The 18138-nt window shown below is 46.2% G+C and overlaps 1 protein-coding gene across 17 annotated transcripts in view; it reads right to left on the reverse strand.

Moving 5' to 3' along the window:
- The window catches only part of TRIP12 (thyroid hormone receptor interactor 12), a 114925-nt gene that overhangs the window by 16806 nt on the left and 79981 nt on the right, over positions 1-18138 (reverse strand). For 3 of the 17 annotated variants that reach the window (XM_045293920.1, XM_045293910.1, XM_045293947.1), the window contains 12 exons: positions 16626-16752; positions 16330-16489; positions 14359-14512; positions 13086-13314; positions 12683-12801; positions 9793-10000; positions 8578-8678; positions 8142-8316; positions 6160-6301; positions 5198-5389; positions 3727-3878; positions 1580-1752 (listed from right to left, as the gene is read on the reverse strand). In XM_045293920.1, the coding sequence (XP_045149855.1) occupies positions 1580-1752; positions 3727-3878; positions 5198-5389; positions 6160-6301; positions 8142-8316; positions 8578-8678; positions 9793-10000; positions 12683-12801; positions 13086-13314; positions 14359-14512; positions 16330-16489; positions 16626-16752 (1932 nt within the window). The remainder of the gene's footprint in view (positions 1-1579; positions 1753-3726; positions 3879-5197; positions 5390-6159; positions 6302-8141; positions 8317-8577; positions 8679-9792; positions 10001-12682; positions 12802-13085; positions 13315-14358; positions 14513-16329; positions 16490-16625; positions 16753-18138) is intronic. The other 14 variants (XM_030887143.2, XM_030887115.2, XM_030887103.2 and 11 more) reach the window with 11 other exon arrangements.

Genomic DNA, 18138 nt, shown 5'->3' on the forward strand with positions numbered 1-18138 from the left:
CACCTCTTTTTTCCCTCCCTCCCCCAACCATCGTGAACCCTTGATCAATTATAAATTATTATTTTCATATCTTACACTGTCTGCTGTCTCCCTTCACCTAGTCTACTATTAGTCCCCCCTGGGTGTTTACACATGGATTACTGTGATTGGTTCCCCCCTTCTCCTACTCTCATATTATCGCTACCCCCTTTTTGTTCTAAGAGTTTTATCTGTCCTGAGTTCTGTGGGTTGAGAGTTCTTATCTGTACCTGTGTACAGGTTTAGAGTTCTTATCTATACCAGTGTACATGCTCCAGGCTAGCCGGGTTTGTAAGGTAGAACTGGGGTCACGATTGTGTGTGTGTGTGTGTACACACAACTAGAGGAATGTTGAGGAGTATTTTGTCAGTGCTATACTGCACCCTGGCTTGTCTGTGACCCATCTGTAAAGTGATGTCCACTTGTCTACAGAAGGTCTTTGGGTTTCTACTCTGACCACCCCTTGTTCACAGATTGCTTTTGGTTTGGGTCTTCTGGTACCTGATACCTGATCCCGTCGACACCACCTCGTGATCACGGGCTGGTGTGCTTCTTCCATGTGGGCTTTGTTGCTTCCCTCCTAGATGGCCACTTGTTTAATTTCAAGCATTTAACAGCCTAGATATTACATCTTTTAATAGCCGGGTACCATCAGCTTTCTTCACCACAATTTGACTTTAACGATTGTGTCAAGAAGAAGAGCATCACGGAATGCCAGGTCATTAGAAAAAAGTGTACTTGCACTGAGGGAGGACTTGAGTAGAGGCCCAACATCCATCTGCTTCCTTGATACTTAACATATAAATATATGTACACAGACCTATCTCCCTAACGACCTGTTCTTTTTCAACGTTCTCTGGGTTTAAGGAACAAAACGAAGTTGGAAAGGGCAAGAGGGCGGCTGTTGGTTATAGGAGATAGGTCTCCCAATGAAATTCAAATAAGACTGCTCTTGCTACCATTGAAGGCTAAGTGGTGCATTTTTAGGATGAGGAAAATTCCTCAGCAAACTTTTGCTGTTTTTTTCCTCAATGATGCAGTTTTCCATTTCTTCAAGCTTCACAATAAGCCCTGATAACAGTTCTGTTTCGGTTTTTTTTTTGAGAAAATCTATCAAGATCACCATCTTAACCATAACCTTCTAAGCTGACTTCTGTACATTCATTGAACTGGCTCAGCAGATGTTCTCAGAAGCCACCACTTTGACTGAACTCTTTCCCAATGATGGGCCCCGCCCCTACATAAGACACCTGTGTCGCCTTGTCTGCAGCAATGTACAGACTGACTGCACTTAAACATCTAATACTTTGGTCTAACTCTTGCATGTGTGTTTCTGTGTATTCATACACATACAGTCTTCCACAAATTGGTAAAAAAATGGAATTAAAAGATAATGAAAAAATGTCCACGAACTTTTAAAATCCCTCGTTTATGTGTGTTATATATGTGGATATGCACACACACAGGATGTATCTTATTATTCTCGGTATTCATGTGTGCATTTTAATCTTAATCACACCCCACGCACACTCATGAACCCAAAGGGCAAACACCGACTTACCTCTGACAACCAGGTATCTCTCGATAGCCTGCACCAGGGCCAGGGGGTCAATCTTGACGGGCCCGCCCTTCCACTGCTTCACATTGGCACAGTCTGGGTGTCTCTGTAGCTGGCATTTGAGCTGATGTGTGTTGAAAAATTTTAAAGCTTGTGATCCTCTGTTGAGAGAAAAGCTCCAGATAATTTGGGAAAAACGGTTACTCGCTTATTGCCACAATCAATATACAATAATTAATTCATATAAAAGCAAGCAATGAGCTAACACAGACAACACACATACAGGCATAATAAATAAGAACTTACTAGGTAGATTAATTGATAAAGCCAGCAACTTTTTTTTTAAAGTAAAAATAATAAATGAACGAGAAACAGGGAGGTTCTGCACCCATGCAGGGAAAAATAGGTGGTTCACGGTTCCCTCCCTGCCCTGTCACGATGCCCGGTGAGCAGAAGCACCTGGTCCTGGAGCGCTCTGCTTCGGGCGAGGGCTTCTCCATCAGGAAGCATGCTCACTGTTCCACTCGTTGGCCCTTTCCTACTCAAGCCTACCAATTTACAAATGAAGACTCTTGTTTTGCTTTTAAAGATTGCAGCCACAAAATCATTTCAAGAATTGGACATCTGTGGGCACATTTTTTTTACTAGAGTAGCACATTAGGTTTCAGCGTTCACTTCTGAAAAGCTCGCCACCAGCAGTCATGTAGCAGGTGGCTTTGTAAGATGAGCTCATCTACAAAGTCCCATGGAAAGTGCATGTGGGGTACGGGACAAAGTATTCCATTACATTGGTGTATATGAGGTGGCTTCAAATAGTTTGTGGGAAAATGCCTTTCTCTTTCATTTCCAAACCCCCTCATGCACACAGAGACAAATATGAAAAGCTTCATGGTTTTCTCAGGCATAACACAGCAAAAGTGAATGGAATCTCCCCTGAATTGATAAAAGAGTTCAGAATATTGGGCTTCCAATAGGCTAACGAGAATGGACATCCCACTCTGCAAACAGAAAAACCCGCACTCACAGAACACCCCACTACATCAGCACTAAGACACCTACACAAACCATTCAATACTGATGCATCTATTTCAAGTCAATCACTTTCAATCAGTCAAAATACTTCAGATTTTGGATTTTACAACCAACCTAAGCCCCACGTTCTAAGCTTCTGGCCCAAATACCCCAATGAAGCTTTTAACTGACCAGAGAATACAGCAGTGAACTTTTACAGTTCATCCCTCCCTAAGCAACTTGCCAAACCACACCCAACTCACTGCCTTATGTTCCTTCCAACTTACAGCGACCTCGTAGGCAAGACTGTCAGTCTTTATGGGAGTAGAAAGCCACAGAGGCGCTGGTGGTTCCAAGATGCAGACCTTGGACTTTAGCAGCCCAGATGTAACCCACTATGCTGCAGGGCTCCTTTCAGCACTTCACACAACTCCTGTAAAACTACTACATTGTTGAACACGGTAGAAATTTGGATGAAAACAGCATAACTTCAAAATAAGCATATTTGTTGAAGACCATCAAAACACAACGATGCCAATGTATACTGGCAAAATACAATGATGTCTCTTGTGCCAAAGAGCAGGAGCCCTGGTGGCATAGTGATTATGAGGTCAGCGATCCACAAGGTCAGCAGTTGGAAACCACCACCAGCAGCTCCGAGAGAGAAAGGCTGGGCTTTCTATTCCTGTAAACAGTTACTGTCGTGGAAATGTACAGGAGCAGCTCTATCCTCCCCTATGGGGGCATTGTGAGTTGGCATCAATCCTATGGCAGTGAGTTTGAGATGTCAAGTATGATACCCCATGAATGCACTTAATTTTAAATAATTACTTCATGATCCATGACCAACAAATTCTGGCAGGAGCTTTATATACCAAATAATATGAATTTGAAAACCAGCCTAGTCGGAGCTGTCTTGCATGGTTGGAAAACGGCATGTTTAAGGCTGGGTGTAGTTCACACTTCAGAGCACTCTATTTCCTTCAGTCCCGATGCCCATTTGTTCCCCGGACTGAGCAAGACATTAGTAGACCTCTTGCCATCTGATCTTAAAAAACCAACCAACCAACCAAACAAAAAAACTCCCCAAAAGTTACCAGATTCCAGTGGCCAGGGAACTCCTCAGTCATGATCCTTACCTGCCTGCCGTCCCGTTCCCACTGGGGAAGTCATGTACTTTGACAGGAAACTGTTCCATCTGGCTGAGGCAGTTGTTCATCTTGTGAACTAACGCCAATAGAGGTGCATTCCCCACTGGCTCCACTCTTCCAATAGGCTCTTCTCCAGGAAGCTGGTTATAAATAAGTCAAGAATTTAAACCAGGCCCTTTGCAAACAAAACTCTCCCCAGTGAGAAAATGGCAACAGCAGTTTGCACACGGGAGCCATTTGTCCGTTCCCTTTCCTCGCCCATGAAGCCTTCTCTAGTTCCATAAAGACACTTGTGTTGGGCTGGTCCACAAACCCACCAACAGGCAGCTCCTTTTCTAGGCTCCCTGGGTTTGGTTTTAGTTCAGAACGGCCGGGTTTTGCTGCAAAAGGATTGAATGTGTATACTGTGGAGGGCTGCTCATGACAGCAGTCTTCAAATAGCAGGGGCTTCAAAAGATTTGTAGAAAAATACCTTCATCTTTCCATTCCATTTCCTACAAACGTGAAACGTGAAGCCCCCTTGTCTAGACTGGAGTTTAGAACTCATGAGACACACCCAGACAGACACCAAGGTTCCAGATAAAAGATCACAGACCTGCGCCTAATCTTAAGTGTGGGACAAACGACACCCAGGTGGTGTCACTAATCTCAGACATGTCTGCTGAGCAACCCTGCTTTCTCATGAGTCGAGAGAACACAGGAGCTCTTGGCTGACTGCCCGGGAAAGCTGGCCTCAGTCTTCGTTTACAACAGTCCTGAGGGAAGCCTCCATGGGAAGCCTTCCGTCAAGGACTGTAAACAAGCAGGGCGTTGCTAAGTCACTGGTGTCCAAGAGTAGCTACCTTCTCGCTCTCCCCGTGAGTGAAGAAAAGGGGGATGTTTTGTGGGCTCCACAACAGGACAGAATAAACACATCCATTCTAAGGTGCCCTGGAGACATAGTGGGTTACACAATGGGATGCTAAACAAAACACCCACCAGTTGCTCCTAGGGAGAAAGACGAGCATGTGGACAGCCACGGCAATGCCGAGGGGGCAGTTCTACTCTGCCCTACAGGGTGGCTAGGAGCCAGAATTGACTCAGTGGCAGTGGGTTTGGTGTTAGGCCTATAGTGGTGAGACGTCTACCCTACTCTCCCCTAAAAATACCCTGCCAACAGCAAACTTTGCAGACACGGAGACTAAACCACATGTGCCAGGTGAGGGGCTGAGGGACTTATGGGGGCAGGAGACCCAGAGACTGCAGCCGGAGACACTGTGGGATGGGCCCATGACATCACCATTGTGCTGGTACTAATTACTGGGTGGTTCTCCAGGGATGCCCACTGTGGCTAAGCAGCGGGAAACAGTCCCTCCAGATCTTGACCACCAGCCACTGGAGATGATCAGCGGAAGAGCACACACAGGCCGTGAGCAGACACTCCTCTCACGAGCTCTGGACACGTCACCAGCCAACTTACTGGGGAAGCAAAGAACACATGGAGGAACCGCTTTAATCTGATCTCTCTGCTCACAGCATCCTTCTCACTCTTCGATGTCAAGTAAAGCAGCAGCTGCTTCACGAAGCCACTGTGCTGGATCTCAAAGGAGGAGACGTCAGACTCGGAGACTATGCTGCGGATTTCTACAAGGCACTCGGCTCCACCGTCCACCTGCGAGAATTGAACAGGGTTCCCAGCTGGATGTGCACAGCATTGACGAAAGCCACCCTGCCCCTCCCTTCCACAAGGAACTGTGTACACACGGAAGACCTCTACCAGGAGGGGGTGGGGGGGTACTGGGTTCTTGGGAGATCCCAGGGGCAATAGATGCTTAGCGGGGCAATAGATACACACAATAGATGCTTCATGAGACAAGGACACAGCCATCCGTGCTAAGGTAACAAGGGTGAACTGACCGAGGGCGAGAGGATAAAGTGAAAGGAAGAAAGGAGCCATACTATCAGAAGGAAAAGATAAAACAAGAAGCCAAAGTGTGGCTTTCCAATGACATGGAAAATTTGCACAAGAGCTCAGTCTTTGAAAACATGTATTCCCCAAATTGTCTGAAACAGGTCAAAGATGAAAACAAAACCAAAACCCCACCCACAAACAAAACCCCTTTAACAGGTTAACATCTGAGACGCTATTATTAAGCTTCTACCCTGCCCGAGTCCCATCAGGCCCAAGCAGAAAGGGGCTAGAGAAGAGCACAGCTGAGGCGGCTTGGGAGAGAGGAGACAAGGAGACAAGCTTGGGGGCCATTCTGGAGTCTCTCCGTTTGCCAGTCATTGGACATTCAACAACATGACTCTGAACAGTTGAGGGATGAATGACAGAAGGGCTGATGTCTGGCATGAAGCAGTCACTTTGTGACAGCCACCCCCGCAGGGCAGGAGGGGAAGTCGAGGCCACTCCCTGGTGGAGAAAGGTGCCCACGGTACCTGGAGGTTGAGTTGTTCGGTTGCAGCACAAAGTCTCTGCAGCACGTTCAGCGCAGGGTTGCTCCCATCCATATTCTCAGAACTGAAATAACGCTCTACAAATTTATGTGCCTGCTCCTTAATCCAGCCTTTAATTTTTTCTCTGCACACACACAAAAAAAGGGGGGAGGGAGCAATTAAAGCCTCAGGATTCAGGGGCAGGATCTCAATGACACAGGTGCTATAATGGAAACACAATGTGGAGCCCACACGGGTAGATCCACACAGCCCACAGATTCCACATGAATCAAACTAGGTTTTGTTTTGCAAACAGGCAAAGGTGTGTCCTGAGAAATTCGAGGGCTGCTGGAATGCTTGGAGGGTTGACATGAGCAGTAGACAGACTACACTAGCTTCCTGAGACCTGACAGCCTATGTCTCCTAAGCATTCACTGGAATTTCCATCTACAGGACTGCTGGGTAAAGTATACTCAGACCTACCCTGTCCCCAGCTGTGCTTGAGAGCTGTATTTGATCAGAAAGAGATTACCAAACACTGGCACACTATGATAAATGAGGCCTGGCTGTTTAAATTACGAATTCCAATCGCTTAAAAAATACATCTACCTAAATTATTTTTATTAAGTCCAATTTAGAAAAACCACCAATGGACCAACCAACCAACCACGCCAAACCTCAAAAACCTATTTCACCCGAGACATTCATCGGTCATTTTCAATCGCATGTTTGCAGGAGTAATTCTTGCTGGTACGCAACATGCAAAGAATCCACATGTGGGCACGAAATTGTGTTTGGTGCCATCAGGTCCGCTCGGGCTCATAGCCAGCCCATGTACCGCAGAACAAACACTGCCCGATCCTGTGCCACGCTCACCAATGTCTACTGTGTTTGAGGGGAGGGCTGAAGCCCTGGTCGCAGTCCATTTCACGGAGGACAGTCTATTCCATGATGTTCTACAAAGCTTGGTGTCCTTTCTCCAGGAAGTGGTCCCTCCCGACAGCACGTCCAAAGTATGTGAGACAAAGCCTTGCCATCCTCACTTCTAAGAAATATTCGGGGACATCTTTTTAACCCTTTAAAGAGGGCGTATACGGCAGATGCCCAACACAAAGCTTGATTTCCTGAGGCTTCCATGGGACGTAAGTGTGGATAAATGCAACACTTGACAACTTCCATTTTTTCCCTCTGAGTATCATGTCGGTCTAGTTGTGAGGATTTTGTCTTCTATTGAAGCACATGGTCTTCGAGTCTTCTTTGGTTTCAAGAAGCACGATTGGGTCATGTGCCTACCTCAGGTTGTGAATGAGTCTTCCTCCAATCCTGCTGCCGTGCTCATTCAGCTTCCTGGATTAGTTGCTTAGCAGACAGGCTGAACAAGTATGGTGAAAGGCTTCACCAGCGGATCACACTTCTCCTGACTTTAAACCACGTGGCTTCCCCTTGTTCTTGTTACATAGGACAATGGGTACATAAATATCTCTGACTGTGAACAGAGAACAGGGCAGCTTTCCCTGTCCGGAACAAAACTCTGAAGCAAGTATCAAGGAATCCTAACTTGTTCAGTCTTGAGAGAGCTAGAGATGGTCCACGAAACTTCTAGACCTAATACTGGAATTTAGGAAGTGGTAAGAAGCTACCAAGTTTGGGTGGTGCAACGGTTAAGCACACAGTTGCTAACCAAAAGGTTGGTGGTTCAGATCCACCCAGCAGCTCTGTGGGGTAAAACATCTGGTGGTATGATTCCAGAAAGATGGAAACTCTTGGCGGCTCAGTGCCCAGGGGCAGGGGTGGTATTGCTATGAACCAGATGACAGCACTCAACAACAATGGGGTTCAAGCTCCCTCATCCTGACCTCCTCCACAGTTCCAAGTCCTCATCATCTGTGCTATCTATACCATAAACATTCTAACTGAACATGGTGTCACGTTTTCTGATCTGGAAGAGGCGAACATTGGCACCCCCACCCCCACCCAGGTCTCACCTATTATTGGATATGGTGTCCTTAGAGGCAGCCCTGGCAAGGCCACTGACGCCGGCAGTACGTGCTGGTTCGATATTGTTGCTGTTGGTCTGTGCACTTAACCTTCCCCACGTTTTGGGGTTTAAGCTCGCCAGGAAAGAAGATTTGGGTGACTGCGTTGTGGTGGGGCTTTTGGCTACGAGAAGGAAACAGCAATGAAATCCCTTCAGCATACGTGCTGAAAACCATGTCAATCTTAAGACTTACCATTCACTGAGGAAAAACAAAAACAAAACTGTGGACACTGAACACTCAGGAAACGGTGGCATGTTCGGTGCTATAAGCCATTTTAAGGAAATCCTGATCCATAAGGGATCTCATCTCACTCCCCCTCCCACTCTCCAAACCCCCAACCCTCCCCACCCCCAAGCCTGGCCCTGTGGTCAGCGTTACTTACCTTGATTGTCTACTTTGTCGTCATCTCTAGGAGGTGAATACTTTGGCCTTCTTGGTCCTCGTTTGGGCAGTCGCTTTCTCTTGAGAACATCACTCAGTCGACTATTACATGGGAAAAAACACAGTCAGTTGAGCCATCATTGCTGCACAATAATCATTATTCCAAAGTCCCTGGTGTTTCCAGGGCTCTGGGCATGGGCACCATCTCAACTCAGCAGCTCCCAGGAGTATTTCAGTTTCAGTGCCTGATGTCCCAGCCAGCCGTAAGTCACACCATCGCCCAAACTCTGCCACCCGGGGGCACCCAAAGCAGCCAGGCCGGGGAAGCTTCTGTGGCAGCACCACGCAGCCCAGAGGCTGCTGCTGGGCAGGACAGAGCTAACGGTCCCCTGACATTAGGCTTTTGAAATCCAGGTCTAAAGTAGGGCTACATTTGGCCAAAACCAGCTTTTCAGTCGAGGAGCCAAAAGGGAGCCTCCCTTGGAGTGAGCTCTGCGTTTCAGTGTGCGGTTCACCAGGCACCGTGCTTACAGCAGTACTGCTTATGTTTCCAACTCCAGGAAAATAAGAATAGTGAGTGCGTAAGGCGTGTGTCCAATCTAACAAGAGGACAGCCAACCTGAAGAAGGCTGGCTCACGCCCCAGCAACACAGCGCGACCACACTGACAGGAAGGCAGCTCCTTTCTGCCTGTATTCAGAGCATGCAGGTCTGTCCCCTGGGGCCAGTGAGGGAGGAACAGAAGCAGGAGGTGGAGGGTGTCCTTTGGCTCTTTCCTTTCCATTCTCAACATGGTAATGTACACCGACTCTCGCTATGGCAAAACCTCGGTGTCTCGAGGCTGGTTTGTGCAAGAGAGGACAGAAACCCAGGCCTGTGTGATCTGTGTGTGACCCTGTGCAGCACATCCAACGTCCCTGGGCCTGGCTCCAGATGGGCACATGGTGCATCTGTTGTGAAGGCTGCGGGCAGGCTAAGAACAAGGATGTTTCCAGAAGTGGGTGGAAATTTCCCATTACTCTGTGATGCCATGTTCCCATCACCTTTTGGACGCCCTCTGGTAGGGGGCTGCCGTGGAGGTGAAGGCTTTCTTCCCATTCCCTTCACTGCTAACCAACCGAGAGTGCAGGGCGGGAATGGCCCTGCTGTCTCTTGCCCGCGCCTGTCTCCAGTGCCATGGCAGAGAGCACAGAAATCAAAGCAGAACTCCGACTCACCCTTGAGGGCTCAGATCTAGAGAATCGTCTCGGCTGTGCTGCAGGCTGGGAGACCCCAAGTCGGCCGCTGCGTTAGTGGCAGCCGTGGCTGTTCCACTGCTGACTGACGTCGCGGACCCCAAGGTTCCGGATCCATTGGTACAAGCCTTTGGTGGGCTCGTCAACAGAGACTCGGACTCGGCTAAGTATTTCACTTGATGCATCACACCTTCACAGTAACAGAGATGGAAAGAAGAGCCAGCTTTCATCACGACCGTCCCCCCCCCCCGCCCCAGGCAAAACCCCGAAATGCTAACAGGGATGCACAGGCGGAACAGACAGACAGCAGGCACATGGGGAAACGCATCTAGAAGCCAGAGCCCTCAATTGGACCCCACTCCAAAAAAACATCATCAAATGTCAAGGTGAGGAAAGACATTTCTACCAAATGTCTTCTGAATTTCACAACAAGAAGTGTGTTTAGTAAGAGAGTTCAGCCGAGTCCCCCTGCAGTTCACAACACCCATAGGAGAACAATCATCAATCCCAGAAGCATAGTGAGGTTCCAGCTTCGTAGCCAATGTGGTGTGTGGGGCAGGGATGGTAGGGTGGTGGTGGGGAGTAACTAGGATTACTGGGCCAGGTGCCACGAGGAGGAGCCAAGATCACAAGAAAGCTGCCACCCAAAAGAGACAATGCAGGCTTTTCACCAGGCAGTGCTATTTTCACACTGTTGGGAGGTGCAGTAGAAAAACAAAATCCCTACTGCCTTCGAGGTCTGACTCAAAGCGACCACATAAGACAGAGTAGAACTACCCCAGGGACTTCCAAGGCTGTCTACTCTAATGGAGCAAAGTGCTGGGTCTTTTCTCACGTGGACAGACACCTGGTGGAACCGACTGCTGCCCTAGTGGTTAGTTCAGCCAAGCTCTTAACCACTGCACCACCCGGATGCTCTTGGAGGTATACAAACCAAACCCACTGCCTTCGGCTCCATTTCCACGGCCTATGACACTGCAGGACAGAGCACAACTGATCCATGTTGCTGCCTAAAGAGTGGCTGGTGGGTCTGAAACACTAAGCACCAAGCTCCTTAGGAAATTATGTGCACGTGCGTGTGTGAGAGAGAGAGGACACCTGATTGTGTAAATGACATGCTAATCAGGGTAGATGAATGTATGTAATTATATGTTCATAAATGCCCCACCCCCAGCCTTAGAAACAATCTAGGGCTTTTATCAGATTTGTAATTTTTTTAAAGAAGTAAAAACATAAAAGTCCAAAAAGAGGCATGGTAATACATTTAAACTATCGTTATTATATGCCAACCTTATGTGCAAGGGACTGAGGACATGGCCATGAACAAGACCAGTGCACTCAGGGTCCAAGGGAGACACTTTCACCAGAAACTAGCATGGATCTGATGCTGAGAGAGACAGCAATATACTCCGAGCCCCTAGCAGATGTGCCTCAGCTACCCTGCAGAGGAGGAAGGAGGGTCTGTGCAGGCAGGAGAGATGAAGTTGAAGGAACAGAAAGGTCTAGACAGAGAGTTGCACGTCAGCTGAGCCACCTGACTGCTCCATCAGCTTCGAGACTCAGCTGCCATAGCACTCTCTGGGTGGGGGAAATTTAATAGGGTGGCATAGCTGATCCAAGCGGCAAAGTCAACCCCATTAACTTTGAGGTAATTCAGACTTCATCATGGGAGCAGAAAGCTGAAACCCTGACTGTGGTCAATAGTAAATGCCTAACCCATAGTGCCACCAGGGCAGCATTAGTTGGGCAAAGGAAGGTAGAAAAAACATTGACTTTGAGAGAATAAGACTGTGATACACTTCCAGGGCAGAAAGGCATAACATTTGGCAAGGCGAACAAAAGCTTCCCATAGAAATAAAACTACAGAAAGCAGGATATACGATCATCATAGCAAAAAGAGAAGGAAAGGAGCACGCCCCCCATGTTTTTATATATGTAGAAAACTATCTGCATGTGTGCTTGTTTATCAATAGGTATCTCGGGAAAAAGGAGAATTTTGCTGTGCATTTCATATGTATACAGACTTGGAATTCTTAAAAGTCAGTGTGACTGATGCAAAACTAATGGAGGAAAATCTCGTCCATTCTGCTCAGTACAATTACGCTAATATACCCACTGCATTTTCAAGATGTGAAAAAGATGGGAGCATCCACCATCGGAAAATGTTACTAAAGAGAATGGAAAGCAGATTGTATGCAGAAAGTGAGCCAAAATTGTTTCCTAGATGGAAGATATAATTCAAGATTAGTTGAGGAGGAAATACCATTATTTTCTTTATCATCAGAAGGCCAATGCAGTCCCCCAAAACCAAGAGCCAAGGGAAGGCTTCTGCAGATGGGAAAGCATGTTTTCATCAACTAGGAAACAGGCTTGAAAATGAGCAAAGCCCTGAATGCGTAAGAAAGTTTCTTATCTGAGGTCTTCAAGAAGGGAATCAGAAAGGACCAGGTCTCTTAGGATGATTTCCTATTTAAGTGCCTCAAATTAGATTTTCATTCACCGACATGATGGAGTGCACAAAAACCACTTTATCGTTGGGAAATTTCTCCTTACATACAGTGTGTGTTTGGAAGACACAGACATCTGACTTTTTCCACAGAGTATCTTCATGAGGGCCTATACGATCTATACCCAAAAGTCAATGGGTGGTCCCAGCCATAAAAACCAGCGACACTAAGTCTTTATCAACTGGTTGTGAATTTCACAAGAGACTGATGAGAAGAAAGCGTTCTATATGCACTGGAGCTATAAGCATGTAAATGTCCTCTCTTACATAAGAGCTCACAATTCACTTTTTTCCCTGTAGTCTACAGCTATTCACACTTTCACTTGGAAACACGGACCATGAATGTACTGCTGTGAATGATATTACCTTCTCTTCTGAAGTAAACACTAAAAATATCAGGTAACTTCTGCATTAAGATTTCTGCCATCTGCAGTGCTCCAACTACTATCTTCAGGTCTTGGCTTGATAGCATGGAGGCAATGTGACTAAAAAAGAAAGCATTTGTATATAAAACTTTGTCTGAATTGGTTAATCATCAATGGCCATACTATTTTAACAGTGAGGGCAAAACACTTGTGAAATCACTCCATCAAAACAAGAATTTTCCTTCCATTTGCCTACTTATATTTTACTGCTTATTAAAGTTAAGAATTTGCATAGAAAGAGATTTTTTTTAAATGCCCCCCCTCTCAAGATATTCCAAATGAAATCTCACATCAAATATTCCATATGACTAAAGGATTCTTGAGGGTGATTTCCCGGCACACACCTTGAAACAGCATGGTTCTTCAAGACGTCCTTCAGAAGTTCAGCATCCGCAAAATAGATGATCCTAAGAATTGCTCTAAGGCACTTATGTCTGACCGCAGGTCCTGCCGAGGAACTATACACTTCGTAAAGAACACCAAACAACGTCTTAATGAAAGACTTAGCCAGGTCCGGGTCCTCTTTCATAAGCTGAGCTCGAGCGTCATCCTTCTTTAACTCTGAATATCCACCTGTGGCAGAGAGTGGAGAACCAGTACACGGTGACAGGCATCAGAGACGTAAGGAGAGAGTCAAGTCAACATCATGTTCAGACACGCTACGTCATACTGGGTGCTCAAACCAATAATACACTTCTTACTGTGATGTACCAAGGTCAAAAAAATGCTAGAAGGTAGCCAGACAAAATTGGGTCAGGACCATTCTGTCCCACAGAACACAGCAAGGCATCCTCCCCACGACCCCATTGATTTTAAGAATGTAGAAACTTGTTGAACCTGAGAAACTTCTGTGATCTCCTAAATGAGTCTTCCATCAACCGTTTGAAGCTCCCTCAACAGTCAGTGCAGTACTGATGGGGACATAGCGGATGCGAGTCCTGACTAGCCAAGCACCTTGCTGAGTCTGGGCTAGAAAGTGCATAGGAGGAGTTGAGGCAGCAGGTAACCTTAAACAGCACAGGGTAAGCCAGGCGCTAAACTTGGACCCGAGGGCCAAACCAGATGGTCAGGAGTGACATCTCAGTGAGAGCTGCCCTGCTGGATGGTTGAACAGCAGCCCACTGAGTCCAAGCTCTTTGAGACGTGGCCATTTACAGGTGTTTGCTACAGCTGCTCTACACTGGAGTTTCAAAGGCAATGGACTATACATTTGCTGAGGGAGGATGTCAGAAAGCTGAAGGAGAAAAAATAAAATATATGGAATCTATTTTTTTTTATTATTACTTAAGAGAATTTAGGTGGTAAGGTAGAAAAGGAAAGGTCACTTAGAATTTTGGAATGGGTAGGATACAAATAACAGGATCAAGGGGGAAAAATGGCGGGGGTCGATTCTGATTGAAGACACAGGCCAGAACATAGTATAAGTTAAAAAAAAAAAATCTAGGAGAGGAAAAAAAAAGGAAAGATGCAAGCAGTACTGGCTTATTCATCATCACATACAGCATGAAAATGCCAAAACGAATATGCTGCTATCATAAGTATAATCAGGGTACCCAGTGAGTCAAATATGATTACAAATAATACTCAGATGACAATATAGAGGCAAAAATTACTTACTAGTGTTAGTGTTGGCTAAGGGGTTAGGTTTTCTCTGAATGGCACGTGCTGTTCCCGTGTCCTCATTGATTTGCTGCATAGAATTAAAATCAATAGTATAAACTCGTCCCAGAGTGGACAAGCTTATCTCATCCTCACCGACCTGATGGGCTGCCTGAGAGCAAAAAGAGAGAAACCTTGAATATAAACATGGAGAAACTAAATTACCTTCTGACACAGTGGGAGCCCCTCTCTGAAATCGCTAACCAACAGATTCATTTCATAAGGTTTCAAATGGTGGAATAATAGAATGCAGGCGATTTTGTCCCACAGGACAAAACTCCTCCAGCCAACAAATCCCATTTTCACTAAACACAGATACACACAGGCCTATCGGGTCCCATGAAACCAAAACACAGGTCAAGTCCTGATGCAAGGTCCAGCTGTAGAGCATCATTGACATGCCGCCGCCGTCAAGGGTGCTCAGAAAGTTCTTAAGACGTTGCTGGTAAGTGGGGAAAAGGGTTATGCATATATCTTATTGCTCTTATTCTTGGACTAAAAAGTTATCATGTGTTAGGTTTATAGCTGCCCAGCAAAGTCCTCCTTTAAACAAGGGTCCCTATAAAAGGTTTTGTCCTTAGGTAAACAAAGGATTTTACATTTCACTGAAACAAGACTGAGGAGACCCGATCGAAAACTACAGTCCAGATCTGCAGTCCATACACACAGTCTGTATGCAGCTGAAGGCCGTTTAAACAGTGTGCTCGACTCCAGACAACCTATAAAAGTAACAGAATATGAAAAACTTTCTTATAAACTATAGAATGTCTGGGCTTTAGAGAAGATAAGCAGCATAGGAATTTTAAGACACAAAGGGCAAAGAAGCAATTATTGAAGGATGGGAGGGACACACACACACACACACCCTTATCTTTGGAGCCCACAGCCCTTCGCCTGGGTCCACCCACCTATGCCCTGCTGTTTCCATCTGAGGGCTGGCATCAAAGGCAGAGATAAGGACAAACGGGTGAGCAGGTAAAGTTCACTTCCTTAAAAAAAGGTAACTTTTAACAGTCTTATGACTGTTGTCATAGGAACTTTGTTTTACAGCATGAATCCAAGATTCAAAAGGTTTTCAAAAATTCCTTTCCTGAAACAAACTGGTGAAAACTCTCTTACAAGAGAGTATCCATTAAGAAATGAGACCTTCGGGGGCATATTCAAGTGTGGGGGTTGAAGCCAGAAAACTCACAGGGAGGTTTGTGACAAATCTAAGTAAAAGAGGTGTGGCATCTCAAAGGAGAGCATGAGTAGCACACTCCGTAAATCTGGGACACAAGTATCTTGTGGATCAGATTATTTCCAGAAAATATTCCCATAAAAACTCAATGGAAATCAAAATATAAACACTACATACATAAAACTGCCATGGGAAAAATCACAAGAAACACGCTGCCCTATTTTTCTCCTTAGCATCACTGTCTTCCCTCCTTAGTAGCTTGCAGTCTTGAAAAGTACTGCTTGGTATTTCTCTCATCCTAGTTGTGTTGGTCATCTGGATTACATACAAGCCTCAAGCACATAACACAATTCACTTCATCATGCAGTTCCTGGCTGTTTGCAGCCCTGTGAACCCTCCTAAACCATCTACTTGTGTGTAGATCTGCCTGTGGCAGATTTCGTTAGGGGACAGGGGCAGGAGGAGAGGGTTTTTAGCAACACAGAGCATGACTCCTCCAACGTTTCCTTGGAGAAAAGGAGGAAACTGTGGGACAAGTCAGTCAAGTACTGGGCAGCAAAAGCAGGACTAGAACACCACTGTTTTCTGACCTGAACAGAAATGAGGACCTTGTTCTCAGGAGACAAAATGAGAAGATCAAGAGTTAACGTAAAATTGAGGACAATGCAGTACACACGTTCACCTCCCCCTCACCCCACCCCCTCGCTTTCCCTAGCGAATACTCTCATTAAACAGTGCGATGAAACTACTACCTCAATGATGCGGCTGTCAATCCTGTTGTATGGATGCCAGAGGCCCCGGTCATCCCGCCACTGCCAGATGGCACCATCGGTGTTCTGAGTGCTGCCCTTCTTCAGCATGGTGTCCACCGCGAAGATGCCCTCCTTCGGCAGGCAGGGCATGAGTTCGCTGGGGGAGTGAGGGGGACAACAAAGTGTCCTTTTTTAAGACAGTCCGGCTTCCGGAACTCCAAGTCATTCACCCTCTAGAATGAAATGTGCCCCAGGAGAGATACCACCCTGCCATCATTACTGCTATTCTGTACCAGATCAGGGAGGTCAGTTCATAGAGCTCTTGAGGACTGCGGGGCACAAGGTCGATCTGCTCCTGACAGCTTCCGTTGGAGGCGCCGCACAGCAGGAAGTGAAGAGTTTCTGCAATGTCTGTAAAACCAACAAGAACCACCACAAAACCCCATTAACCTAGTTAAGAGTTCCTAACTCGAAAATAATAATTTATCAAAGGTTCATGAGAATGGGGAGGGTAGGGGAGGGAGAGAAAATAATCAGGAGCTCAAGTAGAAAGAAAATGTTTTGAAAAGGATGATGGCAACATATATACAAATGTGCTTGATAACAATGGATGTATGGATTATTTACAAGCTCCAAGAGCCCCCAATAAATGATTAAAAAAAATAAAGAGTTCCTAAATCAAAGGCAACCGTTCCCTACTGGGAAGGCTATCGGGAGCAGTTTCTATTAGCCAACAAAATTAAACTTTTCATAAAACTGGAAGAAAAAAAAGTGAAGTTTCTTTTTAAGCATTTGCCTTCGACCAACTGGGTACCTAATCCGAATGAAATCCCCACAGACTTCCAGACGGACGATTTTGCTTCCAGAGAGGAGTATGATACTTTGCATAGTCACATTCAACATGTTCCTTAATCTGTAATTCACATGCATCATATATCGTGTCTGAGTTTCAAATCTGGGGAGCTTCACCAAGATGGTGGGTAGGCGGGGAGAATTCCATTATCTTTTAATTCGACTTTCCCCCATACTTTGTGAAGACCCCTTGGCTCCATGCTGGATAGCAGTTGGAAACTACCAACAGCTGCACGGGAGAAAGAGGAGGCTTTCTACTCCTGTAAAGAGTTACAGTCTTCAAAGCCCACAGAGGCGGTTCTACCCTGTCCTATCCCGATAGGACTGAGTCAGCTTCGACTCCAAGGCAGAGTTTGGGAAACTGGTCATGTGTGGCCAAGAGGACAAAGTAAAGCAATTCGATACCTTTATATGCTAATCAGGCAATGATCAGGACACGTCTGCTGCATGTGACATTAAGCGTGTTAACTCAGTAATGCTTGATCATTTAAGTAGGAGTAGGCTGGCTCCGGGAAAGGACGAGGAATTTGCCTACCGACTACTATAATGCACTGTGTATGGGAGGAACCTGCCACAGCTGAACCCTAAGGGTCCCAGTGGGTTCCCTGCTGGTGTGTAACTAGTGTTGTCACCAAGTTGGCTCTGACCCAGATCTGCCTGAACCCGAGCCAGCTTCGCAATTGTCCTGTGTGTGTCCATTGTTGCAGCTATGGTGTCACGTCACCTGGTCAAGGATCTTCCTTTTGTTGTTGACCATCTACTTTACCAAGCAGTGTCCTTTGCCAGGGACTGATCTCTACTGGTAACATGCCCAGACAACATACTGCGCCTGTTACATGGAATAGACTCCAGTGCCACCGCACAACTGTTCCTGTGTTAGAGCTCACTGTTGCAGCCACTGTGTCTTTCCACGCTTCCTCCTTCTGACTTCCCCTCCATTTCCAAGCTGGAAGC

The sequence above is a fragment of the Echinops telfairi genome, unplaced genomic scaffold (assembly GCF_000313985.2).
Source record: "Echinops telfairi isolate 266 unplaced genomic scaffold, ASM31398v2 ScPeMD7_3;HRSCAF=10, whole genome shotgun sequence".
Taxonomy (NCBI): Eukaryota; Metazoa; Chordata; class Mammalia; order Afrosoricida; family Tenrecidae; genus Echinops; species Echinops telfairi.